General features: G+C 37.8%; 1 protein-coding gene across 3 annotated transcripts in view; it reads left to right on the top strand.

Moving 5' to 3' along the window:
- Positions 1-21,388, top strand: part of LOC107724054 (leucine-rich repeat-containing protein 4C-like) — a 76,578-nt gene extending 55,190 nt beyond the window's left edge. For 2 of the 3 annotated variants that reach the window (XM_016532833.1, XM_016532832.1), the window contains 2 exons: positions 3,207-3,276; positions 19,010-21,388. In XM_016532833.1, the coding sequence (XP_016388319.1) occupies positions 19,064-21,007 (1,944 nt within the window). In that variant the 5' untranslated portion in view covers positions 3,207-3,276; positions 19,010-19,063 and the 3' untranslated portion in view covers positions 21,008-21,388. Of the gene's footprint in view, positions 1-3,206; positions 3,277-8,117; positions 8,197-19,009 lie in introns of those variants that run through there. The other variant, XM_016532834.1, reaches the window with a different exon arrangement.
- The last annotated feature ends 951 nt before the right edge of the window (positions 21,389-22,339 follow it).

Genomic DNA, 22,339 nt, shown 5'->3' on the forward strand with positions numbered 1-22,339 from the left:
ATTAATTACTATATTGAATGTATATATCTCTACAATAAAATTGTAAACTAAAATAGTAGTAGTGAAAAAGTAAAAACTATATTATATTAAAATAATATCATATAAAAACAATAATATGCATCATATATAAATTATATAATAAATTCAAATATATATTAATATATAAATAAAATATATTTAATCCTGAGATCCACTGAAGGTCGTACAGTTTTATGAATATTTTATGAATATTTATAATAAAACCTAAAAAAAGATGTAAATTACTATTATAGCTTTTAATTGATCATATGGCTATTTGGGTGTTTCAATTTTGTCTGCAACATCCTTGTCTAATGTATGCACGTTTGAGTATGTATGTCAGCTATACTAATTATAGCTAGCATATATTTTCCTCCTGCCTGGATGAAATGTGGCTACTTCACATGAGGTGGGAAAAGTAAAAAGTCGATCTAGAACACTGTCAACGGAGAGCGGGATTGCTGATTGGACTGTGGCGCTCATGATAGCAATGATGAGTCTAAGCATTAAGGGGCTTGATTATGGACTCACTTTTTTAGTATCAAAGCAGCAAGAACATTTGAAGTCCGGAGTCGATCAAACAAACACAACCAACAAGAGCTACCCATAAAAACAGACTCAAGCAGCTTTGTTTATATGCATGCTTATGGTATCACATCAGTTTGCTTAGAGGATCTGGACAGTTATTGGAAAAAGGCATGAAATCAAAGTCTCCAACTGACTAAAATCAGATCTGTTTTGCAGCTCTCACCTATTTAGAGAGAAAGAGATAGTTTGATTGAAACATTTAGAGTTTAGAGTCTGAAATATTATCTCAAATCTCATTTTAGTTGCTGGTAACTTGTAAGAAGAACTTTATTTCCAGTCAGACTTCTAAAATCCAATGCACCCTGGATCATAGATATGATATCATACCATCCAATCAGATCAAAGCTTGCCGGTTTGAGAAAGTCCCTGCTGGTTTTATGTTTAATTTGCATTAGATGGTCAATGAATGGTTGTCTTTTGGTTTGATTAATATGAGGAACCGCTCTCTGAAGACCGCTCATGGGAGATTCAGTCAGTGTAACTCGAGGCCTTGTAATGCTTGTGCGCATTTGTGTATCACGTGTCTCTTTCTCTCCATATTATTAGTCTCAGTCTCTCTCTGTATTATATAAGACTTCCTGAAAAGCATCTAGTGTAGCTCATGACACGCCTCCTCACTTTCTGGGACAGGAAGAGAAGAGCATTAGTGCAGATGAGAACATATTGTACTGCAATTTAGACAGAAAAAAGCCCACATATATTTGGAGAAGATATTTGTTTGCATAATTATAGTCATAGCGGTTGTCAGTGTGTGTGGGGTCAGATTCATGCTCACGCTCGACTGCCTGGAATTTATATTGATCTAAGAATGTTAAATATAATAATTATATTGATCATACTGATATGCAGCCAGTTTGAGTTTGTTTGAACGTGCACTGCTGCTGGGTCTAAAACTACAGTAATTCATTTTGAGTGATTACATTTGATGAAAATTATGGTTTCTGGCCATTTTAAAGTGATGGAAACTACCAGCTTGAATAGAAGCCATAGTTCGCCTGAAAATAAAATTTGGTCATTTTTTTGGACAAACATATCAAAGGCACAAAAGCTCAAGAGAATCAGAATTTTTAAACTGGTCTGACATGTTTGTTTGTGAGACACGTGAGAAATATCAGCATTTGGTATTTTGAATTGATATTAAAGGGGTCATATGATGCTTTTTTAAAGATCATTATTTTGTGTATTTGGTGTAACAGAATATGTTGACATGCTTTAATGTTCAAAAAACACATTATTTTTCAAATACTGTACATTATTGTAGGTCCTCTATGCCCCGCCTCTCTCAAACGCTTCGTTTTCTACAAAGCCCCCTCCTTGTGCACATTTGGGTGGCATTATGGTAATATTTCCACATAGTGAGGTAGATATGTTGGGGGCGTGTTAGAACGAGCCGTTTTAGGGGGGCGTGGCAGAGTCTTAACTTTGATAAAGAATATCTCTTTGGTTTTGAGACTTTAGTCTTTGCAACTTCAGGGATCTTATCTATGCACAATCAGCTTGTAGCACTCCAAAGAGAAAGGAAAACTTGAAATCGCATCATATGACCCCTTTAACATTTTGGTAACAAAATGTGGTATGTGCCGGTTTTTTTTTTTTATTATTAGCATGCAGAAATAAATGCTTAAGAATTAAAATGGAGCAGAGACTGACTGCAAATTCCAAGTCTTACTATTAAGTTCCTTTTTTTTGCTCCTTTTAATCATACTTTTACGGTGCTTTTCATGGACTGAAAAAAAAAAAAATTAAAACATTGTTTTGTGCTTGTATCATATTTATGATATGATTTTCCAATGTAGTAGTTAGTAAAATGTGAGTCAGTTAATTGGTTAGAGTTAGTGAAAATGAGTCAAAAAGTGAGTAACATATTTAGTAAAATGTATTTTATTGGTAAATGTATGCCTGCAGTTCTGCACCAATATCAATATTTTTCTTTCAAATTTAAAAAAAAATCAAATAAAACATGTATTTTCTATTATTTTTTAATTGATGGCTGTAGTATATTATATATTTATATTTATGTAACTATAATTAAAATTATTGTCTTTATTCAGGAGCTCCAAAAAGGGCACACATTTTTAAGAATTGAAGGTGATTTGATAGATAGATAGATAGATAGATAGATAGATAGATTGATTTGTAAATGAGCGTTAACCATCAGGTCAGCATATTCTGTTTCCCAAAATATCTCTTTGCAAACTATACAGAAAAAAAAACACAAAAAAAACACACACTATCCACTTACCAAAACCACTTAGACATGAGAAACATAAGGATCAAACAGAAATGCTTCTGCTTGTTTAGCAGCGGTGGCGTCTGAGTCATCTCCTCTGCTCAGGAAACTGTGAACTATTCTAGCCGGTCATTATGAACGAGTCCAAGTGGGGATTTCTCACATTGATGTTTATATTAAGCACATCTATTATTTGGAACCACTTGAAGTTAGTCAGTAGAAAACAGGTTGGCTTCTAGTTTAATAGGTTTGCAAACAAAAGCTTTGTCTTTCCGCGGTTCCCTTTTTGAGTATCTGGAGCCGGAGAAAGCGACAGGATCTAAGTGGTTTGTAATTGTAACGTGGCTGTTCTTCTCTTTTGTGTGCGCAGGGCGAAGCCAGCTAGAGAAACCGAGCGTGAAGATGTCCAGAAACTGCTGGCACTGTGGAAGACTTGGCAGGTGAGTGTACAGGAACAGGTTGTGAGGAACACACTTTGGCTGATTGGAGATCAGGCACCGAGCCCCGTCTGAAGATGGGATTGAATGTGACATACACAAGCTGATGTAAGAACCGTCTCGTTGGAGAGGAAGATAGATGAGATCAAACAGGACTGAATTACAATTAGTCCATGTGTCTTAATTCTCAAGCTAGTCATTATATATTATAGTTCAACCATCTCAAACATTTGCTCCAGCATATTTTGATTCAAAATAAACTTTTTGTACTCAACTCTGATTTTTGTTTGAACAATTATGTGCTGAAATCATCAGAAATAGACTAGTTATGGCTGTAGTTTGTGAAGCTCCGCCGTTTTCTCCAGCGTAATTTCAGACTGTAATCAGCAGTGAAATTGCTCGTATCATGTGGAATTGTTTTTGTGAAATATTTATGCAGATTTTCTGATTCAATAGTTTGTAGGGCTTGCAGAACAGAGCAAATCAACAACACATGACAAAAAAGTTTGGTGAGTGAGTAAAATATTTTTGAAAACACGCTCAAACTGTTTAGATCTCTTTTAATGGTAGACCAACTTTGGGTCAAATATGGACTAACCCAACTTTTGGGTTAAAAATGTAATGTAAAGATTTAACCAAATGGCTGGCTTAGTCCATATGTGACCCAAAGTTGGGTTGAAACAACCCAGCATTTTTTAGAGTGTAACTGTACACATGAAATTTTGCATTCATGTTAAAGATCCACTGAAGTGCCTTGAAACGAAAATTGTGACTTATTTCGCCACAATGGAAAGCATATTTACACTGTCTGAATCTGTAAGTTTTGAATGCTTATATCTTCTGAATGCACATTTTTGTCATTGTTTTGGAGCACACCAACTTTATAGATAATCTTAAGGCTAGCATATTCATACTAAAAAAAAAGAAAAATAAATACATTTTCTGATTTCATGGGGACTTCAAATATTTTCTTTGAAAAATAATATATATATATATATTTGCTCCCTCGCCTTAGTTGTCTCAGCCTTTTCTGTCGCTTTGTTAAATTAAACACCACAGCGATTAGACCCACAATATCTGAAGCATCAAACACGAGGCTGCCTCCTTCAGAAAGGCCGTTCTGACTCATGCAGATCGACATTTGATCAGGACAAATGTTATTGAGGGAATGACTGTGTGAGCTTTGGTTGGACATAAATTACGGATTGTACTAAACAATGCAATTTGTGCTGATACAGCAGGAATTGACAAATTGACCCTTTTTACTTCCTTAAAAGGATAGTATGCCAAAAATTTTGCATTCATTCATTCATTCATTCATTCATTTATTTATTAGATTTTTTTTGCAAATAATTGCATTTTTGAAGTCATTGTTTTTGGATACTAATACACTGAGAACATTTTTTTTTTTTTTATGTAAACTTTTATTTTTAAACAATTTTCAATCAGTAATTGCTTTTGAATTCTTGTAAAACATAGACCAATAATCTGCTTTAGTTATAACTTCGGGGACAAGAAATTACTTTAGTAGTATTTTTTGGCATTTATTTATTTATTTATTTGTAAACTCTAGACAGCCTTCATTCACTTCATTTAACCAGCACATTCTGCAAAATATCTCCTTCAGGTGTTTTTTTTTTTTTTCAAATAATTGTATTTCTGACGCCATTGTTGTGGGATGCTAATACACTGAAAATATTTTGTGAACTTTTATTTTGAAACAATTTTCACTCAGTAATTGCTATTGAATTTCACAAATAATAAAAAAAAATGTCAAGAAACACATTGAATAAAAAAATAAAAAAACATTTATTTGTAACTTTTTTTGGTCTTTTTGTGTCTTTTTTTGAAAGTTGCACACTGAAAAAATATGGTGTACAAAAATTTGAATTTCACAAATAATTAAATTTAAAAAATGGCAGGTAAAATATTGAATTAAATGTGAAGTAAAAAGTTTTCTTGTGAAACATACTCCAAATAATTTTTAGTTAAAACTTCAGTGTATAAAATATTCATTCAGAAATTGCTACTGAATTTCACAAAAAAAAAAAAAAATACAAAAAAACAGCAAGAAGTAAACATAAAAGTTCGAAATAGAAAAACTGTTTTTTTTTTTTTTTTAGTTGCAACTTGAAAAAAAAAAAACTTTTTTGGCAGTGTATGTTTTTATCCATGTCTTTTTTTTTTAAGTTATGCACTGAAAAAAAGTGTAGAAACTGTTTTCACTCAGAAATTGCTAGTAAATTACACAAATAATTACAAAGAAATGGCAAGCAACACTGAATTAAATGGGAAATTTTAAAATAGAAAGACTGAAATAGTATTTTCTTGTAAAACATACTCCAATAATCTGCTTTAGTTATAAGTTCAGAAGAAAAAAATTGATAGACTCCTTCAGTGTTCATCAAAAAAGTTGTATGGGTTTTAAAGGCATGAAGAGCAAAGGATAACAGAATTTTCATTTTTGGGTCACTATCATATCATATTTTGTTGTCGTCGGGACACTGTAGGGCAAAGTACAGAGCTGTCAGTAAATAAGACCTACTCGCCTAGGGACCCAAAATACAGATGCCTGTTGAGGACACACAGATGTGCAGTTTTCCAGCGGTGGCATATTGTGTAGAAGCGCTTTTATTATTCTGATCCTGGAGTTTGTTCTGCAAACCTGATGCGTTCAAAGGCAGATCTGTTGAGAGGAGACTGATTTCAGATCAGAGAAGAAAGCAGCCCTGGATGCTGGGTTTAACGCGGGGAGCACAGTGTGTGCCTGCACCTGCAGCTAAATTATCTGTTATTAATTCAACAAATGTAGTGTAACATGAGAATGTCTTGTCTCTGAAGCCCTGCAGGGATTTCGCCTGCTATCTGCATCTCCTGCTACCGCTGGCTTTTAGTACTACATTTACAGAGTTCCTGCTTTTGATGCAGTAGAAAATACATACTTTAAGATCAGACATCCAATCTTTACTCCCTTCCTTAATTTTTTATTCTTTTTAATGTTATTGTTGCTGTATGTTGTTCCAAGACACTATTATTCAGACACTTCTTTTCTTTTCTTTTTCTTTTTTTTCCCCCTCTGTAAAACGTGAGAAGTCTCACTCTCTGTTGTAGCTGGTAAATTTTTTATATAAATTTATGTAATGAGAAATGTTTTGATCTTTTGACTGTCTTGGCATTTTCTCATATATTATGTTATGTTATGTTATCCTTTAAAGCAAAAAACCCCCTGAATAATAGAGCTATGATGAGCACATACAGTATATTGCAAATTATTGTTTTGTAGTGTTTCTTTTTTTCTTTCTGCACCTTTAGTAGTATTTTTGTTCTTCTCTCCTTATTTATTTATTCATTCATTCATTTATTAAATTTTTTTTGTATTTAATTTTTTTATGCAAACTTTGATGTTAACACACTAAATGTGGTTTCTTTAATGTCTAGTGACTAGTGAGAAAACTGAAACAATATTGTTGCTTGTTGCAGGTTGACAGGCCGATCTGTTATGTGAACATTTAGTGAGCTGTGCACATTTTCCCAGCCACGTATTTTTTTATTTTTTTTATTTTTATTTTTTCTGTGGTGTGAACACGTGGTGCTGGTGGCTTATTTGAGACATGCATACTCTAGACTCTATATATCTGTAACAAATACATATAATGATTTGTTTTGAATCGTACGACAAAATGTCAGTTTAGATGCAGAGGTGTTTGTTTAACACAAATTGTTGTGATTTGTTCACAGACGTGAATGTGTTGCGTGGGGAACTGACTGAAGAGGCTCAGAATTGCCACTTGACTTTATGATCCTGAAAAAGGTATCCGTCCATCCACACCCACTTGACAACCTTGGAGCGCGACAAGGAACAAAGACAAACGATGCTAACGACAGTACGGTTAGGAGAAACACTCCACGGGGAGTCAGGATAGCGGAAAAGTTGTAGGCGTCTTTGAAGTGACGACAGGAACCAATAGCTTTTGGCTTTTCATGAATTCCCTTAAAGGGATAGTTCACCCAAAAATGAAAATTCTGTTATTAATTACTCACCCTCATGTCACTCACTCACACCTTCGTTCATCTTCGGAACACAAATTAAGATATTTTTGATGAAATTCGAGAGCTCTCAGACCCTGCATAGACAGCAAGGATCTTTACAAGATCAAAGCACAGAACGGTAGTAAGGACATCGATAAAATAATCCATGTGACATTAGTGGTTCAACCGTAATTTTTCGAAGCTACGAGAATAGTTTTTGTGCACAAAGAAAACAAAAATAATGACTTTATTTGACAATTCCTCTCACCCTGACGCCATTTTGGAGAGTATAACGACATATGCGCGTGCTTTGATCTAAACGTAAACAACGTATTCTGTTTTGTGTCAGCAGCACCACACGCTTACGGTGTTAAGTTCAGATCAAAGCACGCGCATACGTCGTTATATTCTCCAAAATGGCGCCAGGGTGAGAGGAATTGTCGAATAAAGTCATTATTATTTTAACATTATTATCAGTCATTAGTCATTATTATTTTAAAACAAATTATTTTAACGATGTCCTTACTACGTTTCTGGACCTTGATCATGGTAGGATCTTTGCTGTCTATGGCAGGGTCAGAGAGCTCTCTGTATTCATCAAAAATATTTTGTGTTCCGAAGATGAACGAAGGTCTTACGGGTTTGGAACGATATAAGGGGGAGTAATTAACGACAGAATTTTCATTTTTGGGTGAACTATCCCTTTAAGTGCCGTCCAGGCAACTTTTCTTCTAGATGAGGTCTGACGGTCTACAGCTGTGCCTCGCGATGCGCCAGCAGACGTTGCCCGTTCCTCTGAGCCATGTGTTGGCGGTCAGCCGGCGTCCTTGGTGCCGAACAGATGCAGCTGTGAAAGTAACATCGGTCGCGAACGCACAGATGCTTTTACCAGAGGTGAAACTTCATCATACATCAATACTTCCTCAATAAGACAAGCTTCCTCCCAAGGCTGCAGATTGAATTTGGTGAAATCAAACGACAGACAGCACACCATGTGATTTCTAGAAAAGAAGTGTCCAAACGCACATATAATGCTGTGTAGACATTGATCGTAAGAGCAGATCTCCTCAGCGGTGTCCAATCGCGACCCGATCGATGTGGCATCTGTGTGTCAGACACAATTCTTCCTAATTACACTAATGCATCAAAGCAGGTGGCAGCGATGCGGGAGATAACGTCACGTCTGTATGTATGCGTGAGGAGATTATCTGCGGTTATCGATTTCTTGTCATGTTTTCTGTGTTTTTGATGGGGGATATGTGGATCCGAATGTGTAATTGTTTTAGAAATAGAGAGAGAGGGATGTCAGTGTTGGATACGGTATCCCATGATGCATTGCGCTCGTCTTGACTTACTGTTTTCAGTGTGACTACTGGAAGCGATGGCAAATGGTTGTTATAGTCAAGATGAAATCGAAATTGACCATTTTTGCACATTCTGTTACATTACATAAACGCGCTACACGTTATACATGTTTGTGGACTTTTTATGTTACACAAAAGAAAAATAATCTATATTCATATATCAATAGATGATAATCATTAAATATGACCTTTAAACATATATATATCTCTTATTATATATTTAATACTATATATTATATATTTAATACTAATAGAAAATAGAAATATAGAAAACTAATATTGAATACTTTAGCATATATTACAAAATATTGGTTTGATATTGAAGTTGAATATTGAAGTTGTTTTTATTTAATATACATATATATATATATATATATATATATATACTGGTTGGACACTTTTCTCACACAGTTCTCATCCAACTGACAAAGTTTTGTTCACCTTGCTTCGAGCAAGAACCTCATAAAATCTTTAAAATAATTAACAATGTTTTAAACCCGAAAGTAATCAATTCTGATGGATAAAATCAAGTCCTTAATTTAATTATCTTGTTTCACTTAGAAATGTGACACGTTAGTGAAATTGGTTATTTCATGTGAATTTTAAAGGATCTGTTCGTGACTTAATGTTTAATTGGATTACATAACCATACTCAATTGAATCAAAATGTGAAATAGCTGTATTTTGTCATATGTAACTGCACTAACCAGGCCTCTGTTTGGATATAGAAGTCTGTGTGAGCTTGCAGTTTCAGCACCACTGGTCCAAAGCGTGTTCTGGGTGCGACAGCGCTGTCTGAAGAGGCGAGTCTGAATTTGCACGGCTCATTTGTCTGGAGAATGTGTTGCCTCGGGCCAGGCCTCAGGCCTCGCACCCCCACCCCCACCCACCCCCTTCTCCATCCTCCGAGCGGCCCATGGAAATAATTTAGACTGGATTGTTTGGTGAATGCGGTGCCCTGCGGATGCATTGGTCAGCCATGGTTAACTGCACACATCTACTCCCAGCCTGCTGTTCACGTGTAGGTCAAAGGGTCAGGATTGATTCACACTGTATCACGTAAGCATGTGGCCTACTGCAGAATACAGCACTATTATAATGTTGTAGTCGATTGGTAACAATGATCGGGTTGAAGAGTTAGTGCTGTTTATTCTGTGTTTTTTTTTGAATTTTTTCCTAAATTATAATACTAATTAATAGGTAACATGAATAAGACATCAACTTTACAAAATCATATTTATTTATTTACTTAAATGTAAATAAATGATAAATGTAAATAGTGTCAATAAATTATAATAATTAAAACAATATATAAAAAATATTTTAGGTTGATTTTCTAAGTATTGCAGACTTTCTAAAATCTTTCAAATTATTTACACAATACTTTTGCCAAAAGCCAAATCCTGGACTTTTTTATATATATATATAACAAAATGATCTCAAATGTTTTTTTTTTGCTTTGTTTTTTATTTTATTTATATGAATTAAATTCCAAAATCTTTCAAATAATTAATGCAGTTTTTTGTGTTCAAATAGTTAATGCAGTTAATTTATGTGATTAGCTCAATATGCCAAAATAACTAAACAAATAAAATCTAAGTCATAATAATTTGTGTAATTAATAACTAATACTAAATAACTAAAAACAAGATTAATGTACTTTATCTTGCGAAGTGTTTTAAAATATTAAGATATTTTTGTTTTCAAAGAATATATTTTGAGTTTATTTATATCTTTTTTTAAATATAGTTTATAATTATTTCATATATTTCTCACCCTATTCTCAAAGTTTTATTTGATTTGTTTCAAGCTTCATTTTTAACTTTATCCAGTGTGTTTTAAACATATTCTTTGAATGCAAGGCTTAATACCATAAGCATTTTCCCATTTCAAGTAAATATATTTTTAAGGACGTTTTTCTATTTTTTTTTTTATTTTACTGAAAAACAAGACCATAATTAGATTCATACACCAAAGCCACAATTATTCAGATGGCTAGTTAACTGGTGCCATAAATGGGTCCGCTGGAGTTACTTTAGATTTAGTCCCAGAGCAATGCCTCCCCTCAGACCTGCCCTTTGTATAATCACGATAATTCCTGCAAATGGACAAACGTCTGTGCAAATCAAGCCCGACGTGCCGCTCTCCACCAGCCAATTTACATGAATGAACTTTTAGGGAGCATTTTACATAAGAAAAGCTCACATCATACAATCCCGCTGTGTGTGTGCCGGTTCCCTTTCACTCTCTTTTCTACTTTATTGCTCCAACAAGTACATAAATTCATCCCCAAAATATCCCTCAGCCATTTCGCAAAACACTGACAGTAATGTCTTTTTAAAAATCCCTCAGCCATGCAGCATTTGTGCTGTATCTGTTTATTTAATGTATTTCAATCACTTGTCATTGGATCATTCCACCAGATAACATACATTTCGCTAAAATGAGGGGCAAGAAATCCACTAGGGGTTTTGAATATGAATAGAAATGGATAAATTGCCAGAGGACACTGAGCTTTGTCTGTTTGTTGGATTGGCAGAGAGAAGATTGGTTCTCTTATTGACATTTTAATCAAGTATAGTCTAGAGATGCTTTCAGGGCGTCTTATTGTGAAGACATTAACAATGCAAAACTCCAGTGGCATTTGGATAGGAAAATCCACAACTGTCTCAATTAAATATGTGAGTCTAGCAAGAAATAGCAGTGAAGAGTTGCTATTCATAGATCTGACGTCTTTTTGCTGCATTCAATTCTATATTAAATTGATGTCGAGTCACTGTTTCATGTCAGGGTGTATTTTGACACCTTTGAACTAATTACAAATGAAGGCTTTGGTGTTGATTGAGATGATTTTCTTCACAATTTGTCTCCATCGTGCATGTGTAGTGAAGGCACCTCCTTGCAAGGGTTGGCATGGCAACTAAGGATAGGAAGTAAATCAGTGCCAGCCGGAAAAGTGGTCGCCAAGGAGACGTCGAACAGAAACTTTGCAGCACCCATTGAAAACGAGTGGGAGGGATATTGATATCTGGCGCCCGAGAAGGGGCGGGGCTTGTCGTATGGGGGCGTGTCTGGGGAAGAGATGTGTATTGCGGAGATGCTAATTTGAAGATAGAACTTATTTGCATAAACTTTGTGGTTTGTGAAAAGAGAATATGCCAGATGGCCACTTGTTACTTGGAAGTGCCTGTTCTGTTGCAGAATGACGACGCTTCATTCTAACTCGTGCAGAATGGAAAATGGGAACTTGATTCAATTAGCAGGATTTGTAACTGGAGTCATTGTGTGTTGTGTTGATTTAGTGAGACTGACTGTATGTCTTCAAGGTCAGTGGAAATAGATACATGATGAAATGGTCATCATATCACATGAATTACTCAAATATGACATGTTCCTGGGTCAGCGTATATATATTAAAAAAAAATAAGAGTTTGGTTTTTAACTTGGTGTTTATTTATTGTACATTCATGCATGACTCCCCTGCTCTCCAGAACACTGCAGTAGAAGTAATTTTTATTTATTTTTTATTGTGGAAAAAGCTCTAAATGACATGCATCTGTACTTAAACATGTCTGTCACTGAATGAATATACATTAATACGCTCATGGTTTCACATGCTGCATTTTATCCAGCTGCGGCACTGGCTATGCTCTGCTTGGGAATGATGTTGAAGAGAGAGAGAGAATCCGGCTTAATGGCATCTCCACCATTTTATTGCACCCTGTTCTCCCCTTAATTTCCACGCTGTAAAAAATGCAGCTGACCTGCTTGTATCCCGCACCTCATTAGACAGCCGATCCCTTCAACGAGCTCCAGTATTTATATCACCCTTATCGTTCAGCCTTCATGTATTTCCGTGTTGTCATTGTGTACATCCAGACACCTCTTTTCATTTCCTCTCTCGCAGACTCATCAGGCGAGTTTTTCTGACAGTGCTTGCCTCGTCTTTCTCTGTGGGGGCCTTTCCAGCACTCTCCCTGCCAGTGCGTCTCCACCTGCCACCGCCGCGGGGGTCTGGACTTGCACGGTGCTAACAGATAGTCTGCTTTTGTTTTTGCGGTTGCCAAAACCCATTTCCTCGCCATAACCTCTAGTTGCGACCGTCTGACGGAGCCCACATACTTTGTTCTGTATCATTCCCGAGTATGAGCGTACAGTGATGGATGCAGTTATTTTCCCCCCCTTTTTTTTGCCTTTTCTCCCGGTTCTCGAAAGAGCTGCAGTTCCGCAATGCCCTATAAATGAAACACTGTTGCTTTTTACTGATTTGGCATGACTCATCCTTTTCATCCCTGTGTTTTTTTTTTTTTTAGTGGAACCAAGATCCTCCTCGCTGCAGAACTCACAGGATTATTGAGAGTCCTCGGGAGAAGCTCTCTTTGCTTGGTGGATGCTTTTTGGGAGCTTTGTTTTTAAGAAGGGAAATGATCTACCTGGCACCAATGCTTATTGTTTACATTACTGACTGGAATGTATTTTAATTATACAGCAGTTTCTTCTGGTCCTCGAATTCAGTCCTCGTTTTAAGAACGCTAATGCAATTGCACGTTTGAAATTGCATTGTTAGGTGCCAGTAGGTGGCGATAGAATCTTTATGAATAAGTCTTTATGAATGAATTCATTCAAAACACTGATTCATTCAGGAATTAAATAAGTGACTGTTTTTGTGAATGAGTCATTGAATAATGATGTCCAATACCCTGATTCATTCAAAAATGAGGCAAATGACTCTTTATGAGTGAGTCATTGCATCATAACTCCGCTAATTATATCAAGACACTGATCCATTCAGAAATTAAACAAGTGACCATCTTTATGAGTGAGTCTTTGAATCATTCTCAACCAATTTGTTCAAAACATTGATTTACTCAGGAATTAAACAAATTAGTCTTTATGAGTGAGCCACTGAAAAATTCACTCATTCTATTCGTTCAAAAACACTGATTTAGGAATAAACGAAGGACCATCTTTATGAGTAATTTATTGAATCATTCTCAATCATTTAGTTCAAAACATTGATTTGCTCAGAAATGAAGTAAATGACTCTAAGTGAGTCACTGAGGCATTCACTCATCCATTTTTTTAAACACTTGATTCTTTCTGTAATAAACAAGTGGCCATCTCTGAGTGAGTCACTGAATCATTTTCAACAAATTAGTTCAAAACAGTGATTCATTGAGGAATGAAGCAAATTACTCATCCAATTCATTCCGCTGTCTTTCTTTGGAAATATTTTGTTGGCACAGAAAGTAACCAGCAATGTTGTGACATAACTGTAAGTTACTAAATATTAGCAAGTGTACTCTGGCTTGTATTGTATTCCTGGTCTTGTTGCACCTGATCGTAACATCTGAAGGTTACCACTGTTGCTGCAGGTAACTTGGTGATTCTACAGCCCATAAGCTGTTCATCCGGCTGTAGATGGATGACCCAGTGGAGAACTTCCTATCCTGCTTTCTTTTATATGAAGCAATTCCCAGTCTTGTAAACCAATGGCTGAACTATCATAGTTTATTGATGCTATCCAGAATACCTATGAATTGTGCTCCAGCAAGCCTGCAGATAAATGAAACCTGGCTCAGAGCCTCTCTCTCTCTGAGTGTTTTGAGAAATCTAAAGGAAATATTTTATTTTCTCAATACCTTTTTTGAATAGAGCAGTTTTGATATGAAATGTTTGTTAAATGACAGCATTACTCATGGCTCAGCATTACCCTCTTCTGTCAGCATCACTGGCATCTGTGGCCTGGGTGTCATCTGCATGCAATGCATGTGTAAGCCTTCTATTTTTGTTTTGTTTCTCTTGTACTTCCTCTTCGCATCTCCTTCCCTTTCCTACTCTTCGTCTTTCCTTCCTCCTCTTAATTGTTCTAGTTTCCTTCCTCTTCTTTCCTACTTCTCTTACTCCTCCTTTCTCCTTCCTTTCTCTTCTTTTTTGTCTTATTTTCTTTCTCTTTCCTCTTCCATTCACCCTCTTCCTTTTAACTTCCTCCTATTCTTTTATTCTTCCTTTATTGTTTACCTAATTTTCCTCTTAACTTCTACTTCACCCTTCTCCTCCTTTTCCTTCTCTTCTGCTTTATTTTCCTCTCTCTTTCCTTTCTCTTTTCTTTCCATCTTCCTTTTGACTTCCTCTCCTTTTTCCTTTAATCTTTTACCTCCTTTTCCTCTTCTACTTCACCATCCTGTCTGCTTCCTCTGTTACATTATTTTTCCTCAACTTTTCCTTCCTGTTTACTTCTCTTTCCTTTTTCTTTTCTCCCATTTCCTTTCAACTTCCTCTTCTTCACCACTTCCTCCTTTTCTTGTTTCCTTCCTCTTCCCTCCTACTTCCTTTCCTCTTTTCCTCTTCTTCCTTCTTCACCACTTTTGCCTTGCCCTCTCCTTCCATTTCAGTTCTTTCCTTTCATTTTCCCGTTTCCCTTCTACTTCCTCTTCCTCCTCTTCACTTCTCATTTTCTTTCCCCTTCCTTCCTTAATCGTCTTCTTAGTTTCTACCTTATATCTCTCTATCTCTCCCTTCACTTTTTTTCCTCTTTCTCCCTCCTTTCACTTCACTTCTCCCCTTTCCTATTTACTACTTATTTATATCTCCTTCTTCCTTCTCTTCCTTTCTACTTCCTCTTTTTTTCTTCACCGTCTTCCATTGCTTACCTTCTCCTTCCTTCCTTCCTCCTTTTCTCTCTTTTATATGAAGCAATTCCCAGTCTTGTAAATCAATGGCTGAACTATCATAGTTTATTGATGCTATCCAGAATACCTATGAATTGTGCTCCAGCAAGCCTGCAGATAAATGAAACCTGGCTCAGAGCCTCTCTCTCTCTGAGTGTTTTGAGAAATCTAAAGGAAATATTTTATTTTCTCAATACCTTTTTTGAATAGAGCAGTTTTGATATGAAATGTTTGTTAAATGACAGCATTACTCATGGCTCAGCATTACCCTCTTCTGTCAGCATCACTGGCATCTGTGGCCTGGGTGTCATCTGCATGCAATGCATGTGTAAGCCTTCTATTTTTGTTTTGTTTCTCTTGTACTTCCTCTTCGCATCTCCTTCCCTTTCCTACTCTTCGTCTTTCCTTCCTCCTCTTAATTGTTCTAGTTTCCTTCCTCTTCTTTCCTACTTCTCTTACTCCTCCTTTCTCCTTCCTTTCTCTTCTTTTTTGTCTTATTTTCTTTCTCTTTCCTCTTCCATTCACCCTCTTCCTTTTAACTTCCTCCTATTCTTTTATTCTTCCTTTATTGTTTACCTAATTTTCCTCTTAACTTCTACTTCACCCTTCTCCTCCTTTTCCTTCTCTTCTGCTTTATTTTCCTCTCTCTTTCCTTTCTCTTTTCTTTCCATCTTCCTTTTGACTTCCTCTCCTTTTTCCTTTAATCTTTTACCTCCTTTTCCTCTTCTACTTCACCATCCTGTCTGCTTCCTCTGTTACATTATTTTTCCTCAACTTTTCCTTCCTGTTTACTTCTCTTTCCTTTTTCTTTTCTCCCATTTCCTTTCAACTTCCTCTTCTTCACCACTTCCTCCTTTTCTTGTTTCCTTCCTCTTCCCTCCTACTTCCTTTCCTCTTTTCCTCTTCTTCCTTCTTCACCACTTTTGCCTTGCCCTCTCCTTCCATTTCAGTTCTTTCCTTTCATTTTCCCGTTTCCCTTCTACTTCCTCTTCCTCCTCTTCACTTCTCATTTTCTTTCCCCTTCCTTCCTTAATCGTCTTCTTAGTTTCTACCTTATATCTCTCTATCTCTCCCTTCACTTTTTTTTCCTCTTTCTCCCTCCTTTCACTTCACTTCTCCCCTTTCCTATTTACTACTTATTTATATCTCCTTCTTCCTTCTCTTCCTTTCTACTTCCTCTTTTTTTCTTCACCGTCTTCCATTGCTTACCTTCTCCTTCCTTCCTTCCTCCTTTTCTCTCCCCCTTCCATCTCCATCTTATCCTTCCTCCTCCTCTTCTGTTCACCTTCTTCCTTTATCTTCTCTTACCTCCTCTCCTCAAAGGTGAACACCATAGTAATCCAATACAGCTCTTGACATTTGATTCTCTTGTGCAGAACTGCATGATTGCCATAATTGTTCTCACCTCACCCTGCTCACCCCGCTGTGTGCCAGAAAGCACAGAAGCTTTTCGAGCTCGCACTGTGCCGAGAAGCACACAACCGCATTGTTGTCAGCAGCAATGGCATTCACTTTCATGTTATTTGAAAAAATTAATTCACCTCGTTACACCTCACGCCTTTCAAGGCCTCCGCCGCTTGATCCTCTTCTTTACCTCCCTCCCTGCTGAAGCGTTTACCGCCTGCTTCATCATCTCTTACTGGGGCAGAAGTTTAAAAATGTATTCATTTCATAATCTTATTTTTTGTTTATCATTTTTTCATCTAATTCCCTTCCCACACCAAATCCAATTTTGCCAGGCACATTGTTTGAGAGGCAGCAGGATTTCTGTGGAGTGCTTTTTTGTTTGCTCCCCTCTCTCTTTCTCTCTCTCGACTTGGAGCAACCTAGATTGTGTTATGCAATTTTATTAGTGTAAAATCAAATCATGGAAGATAAACCGGACCCCGCACTTGAAACCAGCAGGGATTTTCAGTTTTTCGAAAAGATTTGTGAAGTTAACGCTTTATCTTTCCTTGTAATTGATCATTTACATGCAAGATATATATTACAATTATCTCTGCATGAAATTCAATTAAATTAAGTAAAAATGAGCATATCGTTTTAACTACTGCGAGTCGTTCTCCTTTAAAACATTTAGTGATAACACGGTTCAGTATATGTTTCGTGTGTGATCCTCACCAGCAGTCTAGAAGACTTCAGGGCAGCAATTCAAGTAGATTTGCGATGGAAGAATTGATTGTTATGGCAGTCACTATTAGGTTAAGACCAGCACCCTGCCGAGAGGAAGAGGAAAGGCAGAGAGTGAAAAGTGGTACAAACAGTTTTGCAGTGCTTTCAACATGGTGTTGTAATGCCCACAGGGAAGAACATCCATGTTCAACAGCTCTCTTTCACATCCTGCAATCCAAAACCTTTTCTAGTGCTCAGAGTGTCTATGGAGAAAATGTGCTGTGTTTATTTGCAGCACATTTTTATAATCAATTAGTCGGTGGGTTGTATAAATGACTTGTCGTTCTTGAGGAAGCATTATATAATTAGTGAGATTGAGGGTTATGTTCACTAGACTAGACTTCTGTAGGGGGCATTCAGATAAGTATTTAAAATGTTAGGAGAGAGTGCAACAACGTCTTAATACAAGTTTATAAAACAAGCTGACTGCATGCTAATACTCAGAGAAATTGTGTTTTTAAACTAGTGTGCTGCTAAGAATGCTAAGGTCATTGCTTTGATTCTCAGGGAATGCAAGAACTAAAATAATCTATATAGACCCTTGAAAACAAGGATAAAACCCATCTTGTTTTGGGTAAGATGTACTCTCTTCAAATGCATAAATACATATGCAAATTCATATGTAAAGCTAAAACAAACATGCGTTTGTCCACCACATCCAGATTTCTTTCTCAGTCTGGTCACACACGTGCCTTTAAGTATCTCTGAGAGCCTAACGCACTTGATACGTGGGGTTGATTGAAGGATTGGTAGGTGGAAAGCCATGTTTTTATTTATACCTCCTCTGCAAGAATAAATAAAGTTACACAGACAGACAAGGCAGTTCATATCTCCCTGACTGAGGAGAGGAGGAAACAGAGAAAGCAGACCCAATATTGAGGTGCAGCTTTATGTGACTTAGATTGAGAGTGCAGTGTGTGCAAAAACATGAACTCACAGACACCACACACACTCAAAAAAATGAAATGGATATGAAACACTCTTTCAAGGTCACCTACGGGGCATGTGTGTGTTAGAAATGTTTTGTCTGTGATTCACTTCCACTAGGCTAGAGGGACTTTAGTGGCTAGACAGAGATTGTTTTCAATGCTGGAGCACCTATATAGTGACTGGCTTGTACCTGTGTAACTTAATGGAACAAAGAATGTTCTCAAAATTGCATTGCTAATATTAGAAAATCTTTTCTAATTTTAAAGTTTTCCAATTCACTGATTTATTAAACAGTTTTGACCCTTTTGGTGGAGAATCGCACCATGGAAATCGATTGCAGTGCAGCTTTTATTGCAGTATTTATGGCATTACCTAATTTGCATAATTTGTTAAGTGATACAGGCACTGAAAAACATGTGCAAATAAGCAACAGAAACTCAAAAAGATTGAATATGTATGACATTTTAGTGTGTATTATTTATAGTATGTCTGTTTTAGCATCGATTTGTGTTAGTGTCATCTACAGTGGTATTCCAAATCTTATATGGTTCTTTCTCTCTTTTTTTGCAGTTCGGCCTGATAAAACCCTTCCCAAAGAGTGGAGAACCTGTCAGCGAATTATGAATGATAAACAAGATGACCTCCTCCCTGATGCAGCAGACGATGAGAGGTCTTAGGTGGAACCGGGCCCTGTCCGACCCATTGTTCGTGCTGTCGCTGGCCCTGCAGCTTCTGGTGGTGGCTGGCCTGGTGCGAGCGCAGACCTGCCCCTCCGTCTGCTCTTGTAGCAACCAGTTCAGCAAGGTCATCTGTACGCGACGTGGCCTTCGAGATGTACCCGATGGTATTTCCACCAACACAAGGTACCTGAACCTTCAGGAGAACCTCATCCAGGTGATCAAGGTTGACAGCTTCAAGCATCTAAGGCACCTGGAGATCCTTCAGCTCAGCAAGAACCACATCCGCAACATTGAAATCGGAGCTTTCAATGGGCTGGCTAACCTCAACACTCTGGAGCTCTTCGATAATCGTCTAACCACAATCCCCAATGGGGCTTTCGAGTACCTGTCCAAACTTAAAGAGCTTTGGTTGAGGAATAATCCTATCGAGAGTATACCCTCTTATGCCTTCAACCGTGTACCATCGCTGCGAAGGCTGGACTTGGGCGAGCTGAAAAGGCTCTCATATATCTCAGAAGGTGCCTTTGAAGGCCTCAGCAACTTGCGGTACCTGAACCTGGGCATGTGCAACTTAAAGGAGATCCCCAACCTCATTCCTCTTGTCCGTTTGGATGAGTTGGAGATGTCAGGAAACCAGCTCTCTATAATAAGGCCAGGGTCTTTCAAAGGCCTCGTCCACTTACAGAAACTGTGGATGATGCATGCACAGATCCAGACGATTGAGAGAAATGCCTTCGATGATCTTCAGTCCCTCGTGGAGCTCAATTTGGCCCACAATAACCTTACCCTCCTGCCTCATGACCTCTTCACCCCACTACACCACTTGGAGAGAGTACACTTGCACCACAACCCCTGGAACTGCAACTGTGACATCCTCTGGCTCAGTTGGTGGCTAAAGGAAATGGTGCCGGCCAATACCAGTTGCTGTGCACGCTGCGCGTCACCTGCCAGCCACAAAGGGCGCTACATCGGCGAACTCGACCAGAACTATTTCCATTGTTATGCACCGGTGATTGTGGAGCCACCAGTGGACCTGAACGTGACTGAGGGCATGGCAGCAGAACTGAAATGTCGAGCGAATTCTTTGACCTCAGTCAGCTGGATCACGCCCAATGGGTCCATCATGACGCACGGGGCGTACAAGGTGCGCATTTCCGTGCTCAACGATGGGACGCTAAACTTTACCAATGTCACAATGCAGGACATGGGAACGTACACTTGTATGGTGAGCAACTCCGCAGGCAACACGACAGCCTCGGCTACGCTCAATGTGTCCTCGACAGAGAACAGCAGCTTCAGTTATTTCACTACAGTTACCGTCGAGACCACAGAAGCGGCACATGATGTGGGCCACCCAACGGTTCAGCAGAAGGGCAGCCCTACTCCTTCTTCTGGGATTTGGGAGACCTTACCACCTTCCTTTACCACCACGACCATGACAGCACGGACACCACTGTCCACCAAGGCCACCGACAAGACCTACACCATCCCAGTCACAGCCCTGATTGATGGCTCCCTCAACACCTTGGATGAGGTCATGAAGACCACAAAGATCATCATTGGTTGCTTTGTGGCCATCACCCTGATGGCGGCCGTCATGCTGATCATATTTTATAAAATGCGCAAACAGCATCACCAGCAGAACCATCACGCACCGACGCGAACCATCGAGATCATCAACGTAGACGAGGATTGTGTAACGGGTGGACCTACCATGGAGGGCCACCTCGCCCTCCCCCCACTGGAGCATGAGCACCTGAATCATTACAACGCCTACAAGACTGCGTACAACCATGCCTCCACCATCAATTCTATACACAGCTCTGCCCACGAACCTTTGCTAATTCGGGCCAGCTCAAAAGACAATGTACAAGAAACCCAGATTTGAACTGCTTTTCATAATGTGGATTAAACAAAAAAAAAAAGACTTCTAAAACTCTTAAGGAACAGTAAGTGACATATCGATTTTGAAGATTGTCGAAACAATGACACAGTAGACCGATGCAAGACGTACGAGAAGGATGTTGACAGGTAGAAAAGGACATTGGGAGTTGAGTGTACGTCAACCGTTTCAAAAGTGTCTTTACATAACAGAAGTTATTTATTTAAGGAAAATAACTATTGTGGTTTAATCAAGAAAAGATGTAATCTGCAATTATTTTTCCAGCAATTATTTCTCCATGTTTTTTTTATGTTATTTTAAGGGTTGTTGGTTTACTAATATGCTTTTAAACTCTGTTTAAATCTATTGTTCTGTACGTGAGGACCCAAGTCATTTGCATACTTTCTGAAATCTCAAGATTCACATTTAATGTCGATACGTTTAAAATCTTAGGTTACAGATTGTCAAATTAGAAAACTTCCACACCATAATTGTTTAAATTGATCATGTTGATTCTAAAGGATTAATTTATTGACGTCCCCTTAATTAGTGATTTTTGGCTGTCACGTTATTCAGTTGTCCTTGATGAAAAAGAGGCTCTTTAAACTATATTGGTCCGTCTGTTAGCTGGTTTTAGAGGTGTTTTGGGCACTTTTCAACTGGACAGACTGGAAGACAAGCTTTTAAACAGCTAATTTTTCAACAGGGATGGCTGCTACACATTACATGCAGATGTATGCCTGGCTTCTCCACTCTAAAATTTAGAACAAGGAGCCCTGGAAACGTGTCCCAATTAAAACCGGGCCAAATGTCAGGAACACATATCTATTTGATGCAAGCAGGCAATTTCAAATCATTTCTGTGCTCGGGCCAGAAGATTTATGGATTAAGTTAGCGTTTGGAGGCATCCCACTTGACCTTAAATACATGTTAAGGCATCACATGCTTAAAATAAGCTTTATTTAAGTCCTTAAACTGTTTTCTGCATTTTCTTTCTCATTGCGTACAACAACTTGGGTCCCTGTGGCAGTTCATCCTTGACACCCAACTAAAGTTTCCCAATAATCAGATGCAGCACACACATTCTATGCCTAATTCTATATGGGCAGGGGGTTGAAGATTGTAGGCCTTTATTAGAAGTGGAAAAAGCATAAAGCTGGTACTGACGTAGCACCATTTCCATTTCAATCCACTTGTCTTGGTGCTTTCCATGGATACAGTTGAATGAAATCATTCTGGAATGGTCTAAAAGCCAGACACAGAACTCTAAATAAGTGGGCAAAGTCAGTGCGGCTCAGATCTAAGGCTTCCAAAGATGCCTCAGGTGTGTCTTTATAG

Source organism: Sinocyclocheilus rhinocerous, unplaced genomic scaffold (assembly GCF_001515625.1).
Source record: "Sinocyclocheilus rhinocerous isolate Xijiao unplaced genomic scaffold, SAMN03320098_v1.1 scaffold545, whole genome shotgun sequence".
NCBI lineage: Eukaryota > Metazoa > Chordata > Actinopteri > Cypriniformes > Cyprinidae > Sinocyclocheilus > Sinocyclocheilus rhinocerous.